This window comes from Ammodytes marinus, assembly GCF_949987685.1.
Source record: "Ammodytes marinus genome assembly, chromosome: 11".
NCBI classification, from domain to species: domain Eukaryota; kingdom Metazoa; phylum Chordata; class Actinopteri; order Uranoscopiformes; family Ammodytidae; genus Ammodytes; species Ammodytes marinus.
Window position 1 is genome coordinate 16,861,009 of NC_137215.1, and position 6,628 is coordinate 16,867,636.

At 39.4% G+C, this 6,628-nt stretch overlaps 1 protein-coding gene across 2 annotated transcripts; it reads left to right on the forward strand.

Annotated features, from left to right (window-relative positions):
- Nucleotides 1-1,162: 1,162 nt before the first annotated feature.
- ap3m1 (adaptor related protein complex 3 subunit mu 1) lies at nt 1,163-6,542 on the forward strand. 2 transcript variants are annotated; one of them, XM_080036363.1, is made up of 9 exons: nt 1,163-1,405; nt 1,755-2,073; nt 2,859-3,030; nt 3,156-3,293; nt 3,391-3,476; nt 3,605-3,738; nt 4,014-4,221; nt 4,364-4,508; nt 4,639-6,542. In XM_080036363.1, exons 2-9 carry the CDS (start codon nt 1,801-1,803, stop codon nt 4,737-4,739), a joined length of 1,257 nt encoding a protein of 418 aa, XP_079892489.1. In that variant the 5' UTR covers nt 1,163-1,405; nt 1,755-1,800; the 3' UTR covers nt 4,740-6,542. The 2 variants fall into 2 exon arrangements, with proteins under 2 accessions (XP_079892489.1, XP_079892488.1); XM_080036362.1 differs by having other exon boundaries at nt 1,796-2,073.
- Nucleotides 6,543-6,628: the final 86 nt, after the last annotated feature.

Sequence of the window (6,628 nt, forward strand, 5' to 3'; positions counted from 1 at the left end):
ACGCGGTTGTGCAAACAACGTGATCGTGCAGCTTGTTTCCCCCGTAAACTGTAAAAGGGGTTTACCCCTGAGCAGAGCCTCGCAGGCAGCCGTTCGCTGCGTGAAGCACAAAGCTCCACCAATCAAAAGCCTCACATTTAGTTTTGGCTATTAAAACGAGGACGCCCCATAGGGACGCCCACTTTTCCAGCTATCAAGAGAAAAAACTTAAAACTTATTGTTTTAAGATTCAAAGCTGCACCAATCAAAAATACGTTAGGCCTATAAAAAAATCCTTCAAATAGTTCTCCCTTTATTAAATATAGTTCATGTCCATACAACCGAGAACATAATGGCCCAAAATAAGCACCAAAGTAGTTAAATACATCCAGCATAAGTACGTTATAATAAAGTGCTTATGAAATCTTGTTTATATTTCTATCTTACATTCAGTATTCTGTAGTCTGGTCTGGCTGTGCAAGACTATGGTATTCTTATCTTCCACACAAGACGATTTCCCATTATGTAAATACTTACATTATGGAAAACACTAAACATCCCTCACACAGCCTACTGGTCAGACAGCAGAGTGTGTTTTAGTGAGAGGCTCTTTTTTTTTAAAGATATTTTTTGGGCATTCTTATGCTTTATTGACAGTGCAGGGAGACAGAGGTGAAATGGGGCAGAGAGGGGAGTGACATGCAGAGAACGACCGCGAGCGGGAATCGAACCCGGTTCTGCTTTGGCTTCATTGTTTCAAGTACTGGTACAGAAAGTCATTCCTGCCAAAGGCATGAATCATCTACAATGACTGTTTTATTAATACGAATATCTATCTATCTATCTATCTATCTATCTATCTATCTATCTATCTATCTATCTATCTATCTATCTATCTATCTATCTATCTATCTATCTATCTATCTATCTATCTATCTATCTATCTATCTATGTTATTATTTAATTGTGACAGTTACAGCAATTAGCATCTGTACATTTTTACCCTGATATGAGGGTAAGTTGGCTGTGCTACATTTCTGTCTACAAAGAAAAATCTTGTTTTCATTCTGAGTAGAAGGCCTGCAGGAACACCTGACAGGTGTCACTCAGGGATTCAAAATCCCACAACTTCACATTCAGAGGCTGGTCTTAGCTGCCCGCTGATGTGGCCTGATGAAAAAGTCTGAAACTTTGCTCTGAAAGTGTCAACTCGGTTGACATTAGAGTTTATTGGTATTAAAACCTTCCAAAACATATTCTAATACTCTACAAATAGTATTTTGGTGGTATTCTTTGGTTGTGTCGGTATGTTCTCGTGACCACGTTGCGTGTACGTGTACGTAGATCTGCAGGCGTCTTCTTCGCGGACAACTCTGCCATATTGGCACCGAGTGAGATTGTTGGCACAATCAACTCGAGACCGCAGGTAAAACTTCTGAGAAACTTTGCAAACGCTATCCTCTGTTTAGAGCTGTAATGTCGCTGTTATGATGTTTTTTTTCACTGTCATTATAAAATTGCAGACTGCAAACAGTAGGGTAGATGAAGTTGCCATTGACAGATTTGAAGCCAACCGGTCAGTTTACCTGGCTGTAAAGATTACCATTTTGACAGTAGGTAAATATTGACAACAAAGTGAAATGGATTCACTTTTACTTTGCATTGCTCTGATTTGGTCACAATCACATGATGATTGATAAGGAAGACTGCTGGTCTCATGATCTGCTCTTTCTCTCCCTCTGTCTTGTCTTATTTCCACTCACAATAAAACACAGAGCACCACTAACAACAACAAACAACCTCCTCATTGTTGCAGCTGAGATGATCCACAGTCTGTTCCTCATTAATAACTCGGGAGACATCTTCCTGGAGAAACACTGGAAGAGTGTCATCGGCCGGAGTGTGTGCGATTACTTTTTTGAGGCCAAAGAGAAGGCGGTGGACCCGGAGAATGTGCCACCAGTCCTTCAGACCCCACACCACTACCTCATCACCATATACAGGGGCAAGCTCTTCTTCCTCTCCGTCGTCCAGACTGAAGTGCCTCCTCTCTTTGTCATTGAGTTCCTGCACAGAGTGGCCGACACCATTCAGGTGTGATTCACCCCCTCCGCACTCAACATAGAAATGCCAGACATGCTTGGTTCTGTTCAAACTCAGTGTCGGGAATGTAGATTGAGGCGATCGTGGTTCACATCTGACATATTGTTTCCCAAAGTGATCAGGTAAAACTGTAGATTATGTTGAGACATATATATACCTGCTTGGGATACAGCTATTTCTCATGCTCATTTGGTAGTTTTAAAAACGTTATTAGTATCTCACTATGGGCAAGTGTTGTTATGTTATAGGCTACACACTGGAGAATTTAACGAAACACGCCAAATGTGTGAACAGATCATTGTGCAGTGGTCTAATTGGACACTACATACCCACTTGTTTTGTTTTGAGTTTGTAGTGTGAGTTCATGCAAAAATGCTTAATAAAGAAATGCTTGTTTTCATTTAGTGTGCCTTTGTTGCACAGCCATAGTGCACTTAAATAACGAGGCATATTTTGATGACAAAGTGATTTTGACAACAAGCTTTCTTCTGAATCGCTGACTCCACCTTTGAAAGTGGCTGTCATTTGATTGAGGTCTGTGGGTGGGTGCAGGTATTGCATAATATATTTTAGTACAATAGTAAAGCATGTTGATTTGATTTCATTGCAGAAACAATACACTGAAACATGAAGTGAATTCATTGTACATATTGCATAAGAAGAGTGTGTAGTATGGGATGGCTGACAAATGTTTTGTTGCATGCTTTTTATTTATTTTCGCGTGTAAAGTGTTTTCTTCACTGTGACGGTAGTTTTTTGTTGTTGTGTGTGGACAGGACTATTTCGGAGATTGCTCCGAAGGCGTAATCAAGGACAACATGGTGACAGTGTACGAGCTGCTGGAGGAGATGCTGGACAATGGCTTCCCTTTAGCAACAGAGTCCAACGTCCTCAAAGAGATGATCCGGCCTCCCACCATCCTGCGAACGGTTGTCAATACGCTCACAGGTAAACAGAGGTCCAATATGGCTGTGGTGTGAACTGTACCACTCTGAACTAAAGAAAATCTGCAATATCCTCTGAGTACATTTATGTTCTTTGCTTCTTTTTTTTTTTTACTTTGTCTTTACCAGGAGGTAGTAATGTTGGAGATACGTTGCCCACGGGTCAGTTGTCCAATGTCCCGTGGAGGCGTGCCGGTGTGAAATACACCAATAACGAGGCATATTTTGATGTGATAGAGGAAATAGATGCCATTCTGGACAAATCGGGTACAAAGATGCTACATGTATTTTCCTGGAGGATCATATCATTGCACCTAATAGCTTTTGATCATGCTTACATCGCATTGAATGTTTCTTTATTCAGGTACCACGGTATGTGCAGAAATCCAGGGTGTAATAGAAGCTTCCGTGAGGCTCACTGGGATGCCTGACCTGACTCTGTCCTTTATGGTGGGTTCATTTACCGCACACATCTTGTCTTTTTCTAACATACGCATTCGTTTCACTTTTGTGCATATTTTGGTTTGAAACTAACATTGCCGTCGTTGGTTCTCGTTTTATTTTATTTTTAATAACAGAACCCTCGCCTTCTGGACGACGTTAGTTTCCACCCGTGTGTGCGGTTCAAGCGCTGGGAGTCGGAGCGTGTCCTCTCTTTCATCCCTCCAGATGGAAACTTTACACTCATGAACTATCACGTCAGTTCTCAAAAGTAAGCACAGACCCTGCTATACATCTTATAATAACTTGTAATACAAAAAGAATATGGAAAACATTTAATCTGTTTGCTTATACAATATAATAAGCAGGGATGACCTTTACATGTTGTGCAATGTTGTGAGGTGTAAATATGTGATTGATTTTCAGCTACATCCTAAAGCAACAATAACTCCAAAGATTCACAGTCTTGTTGCCTTGTTTACTTTTAATCAAAAGCTGCCTGCTTACCTGTCAAACTTTTATTTTGTATGGCGTATTCTACCGCAGTCTCGTGGCTATCCCAGTGTATGTGAAACAGAATATCAGCTTCTTTGAGACCGGACCCAGTGGACGCCTGGACATCACCATTGGACCCAAGCAGAACATGGGGAAGACGGTGGAGAGCTTGATGGTCACCATCCACATGCCCAAAGCCGTGCTCAGTGCCAACCTCACAGCCACGCAGGGAAACTACACATACGACCTCGCTACCAAGGTAACCAACCATTTGCCCTAAGGGCGATACAGCAAGGTCTGTGATACATTTTAGATATTTTTCTGAAAAAAATAAAAATAAAAATCAGAAGACAATCTTGTTTTATTGTCCTTACTCTGTGTAATTGTCTATGCCCTGGTAGGTGTTGGTTTGGGACATTGGGAAACTGAACCCCCAGAAACTTCCTAACTTGCGAGGGAGTCTGAGTACGCAGGCAGGAGCCCCAAAACCTGAAGAAAACCCCTCACTCAACATTGACCTGAAAATACAACAGCTGGCCTTATCAGGTAATCCTAGCCTTTCAAATTAGCCTTAGTTCTGGTAGCGGGAACGCAGTGCCAATTTGAAAAAAAAAAAAAAGGTTGATGTTGACATAGTTGATCGCTCACTTTGCTGCTCTTCCCACCATCTGTGCAGGTCTCAAGGTGAATCGTCTGGACATGTACGGGGAGAAGTACAAGCCGTTTAAAGGGGTCAAATATTTGACTAAGGCGGGAAAATTCCAAGTGCGGACCTGAGTGATGTTCGTGATGACACCCAAAGGCCAACGATTCCAATGTGCCAAATAGGAGATAGCCCTCCATGAGTCTTACATATCCTCCATCTCAATGGTATTAATGAACGACTTTGCATTCTAACGTTATTTATTATGTGTTTGGCATTACATACATATATATATATATATATATATATATATATAGGACCGAATGGTATTTGTCACCTGTAAAGGGAAGCCTTAATAATCAATGTTACATTGCTGAAGTGATATTAGTTTATGTCCAATTTAATTGTGCTGCCTTGTATGGACATTCTTTTTTTTTTTTTTTTTACCATTTCTAAATATGTTTTTATTAATTTTTTGATTCTGTCTAACACTTTCTGAGTGTTGCCTTATGGGAATGTTTTGGTTTGAAAAGGGACACTTGCAGCTCTCACCCCGTTGCTCCTCACTGCTTTAACACACATTTTCAATCCTTTAAAAAAAATATATAAGCTATCAAGTTTGATATATATACATTATATATATCTCTCTCAGTGATTCTTGAGAAGTGGGACAAAACAGGGTGCAATGTTGAAAAAACACAAACCCTATGTTTCGGCAAATTAAATTACATGTATGTATCCAAGTTCCAACATATACTAAGCTACTGAGCTTAGCTTTGACACAACCTCCCAGCTTTTGTTTTTTTTACCGTCATTGGCCTATCACCACCATCAGATGTCAACTCCGTCAGATTTCCTGTCTGACGGTGTTGACATATTTAACGTTTCTTAAACATAACAAATGGAATTTATCTAGTAGCCATTTGGTTTTTCTGTTGATGTTAGGTGCTAGTATGAACTTCTTCAGGAAAATAAAATGATCAAAACATGTCAAATAACTTCTTCAGAAATTGTTAGTCGGTGTTGACATATCATGGTTTTGACACAGGACTTTCAAGATTCGGAATGTAAAATATTCTAAAACTACAACACTTATCAAAGCCTGTCTGACTCTAATGTACTCTGCAGAGGTAGAATTTGACAGCTGCCCCTTATTTCGCCTGATTTTATTAAATTTTAATGAAATGTCTGACGGTGGTGACAAAGTGTCCCACCAATTAGAATCCATATAAAACATGAATGTTCGGAAGAAAAACTGTTTTTATTGATATGAGAGAATATTTAGTGTTGCTTTTGATGAGAAAAGCTATTTTTAATCATTTTTAATAGGTTTTATTGCATATAAAAGATTCAAACCTTCTCTGAGGACACACTGTTTTGGACGTTGTGAGAAGATAACAAGTGTCATATATTTGACATAATAATGATAAAATAAAATTTAAGGGGATAGTTGTGCTCCAGACATTCTATTCTTAATCCCTAATAACATCTACAATTTTAAATATTTTTAGTTTTAAACATAACAGCAGTTACATACGCAAGACGGCCTTTTGTCCCGGTTCCCAATAATCACTGATATACACATATATATATATGTATATGTGATTATTTTTGAAAAATCTTATGTTGTGTATCTACTTTCTAAGTACAGTGTGTCTTGCGACGCTGTTTTAATGAGGCCTTGTAAGTAGGTAAAGGGGATTTGCATAGCACACAACAGCACAAACTAAAGGCCCAAGGGAAGATAACTCTAGAAATATATCTTACGGTATATCTTAGTTACATAGTTTGACACGAGGGGAGGGTGTACAACTCTGTAGGGGCTGGATACGAGCTAGTTGGGAGCACTCTCGGAAATCTCCAAGATCCTCAAATATCCTCAAATGCAACTTCTTTACACTGCACAAGATTTGCACAATCAGTTGTCCGCATGGAAATACAACTCAAAGCTCTTGTATGAAGTTCAATCTGTATTCATTTAAAAAAGTCTTATAAAGCCTTTTTTTAAGAATGTGTTTGTTGT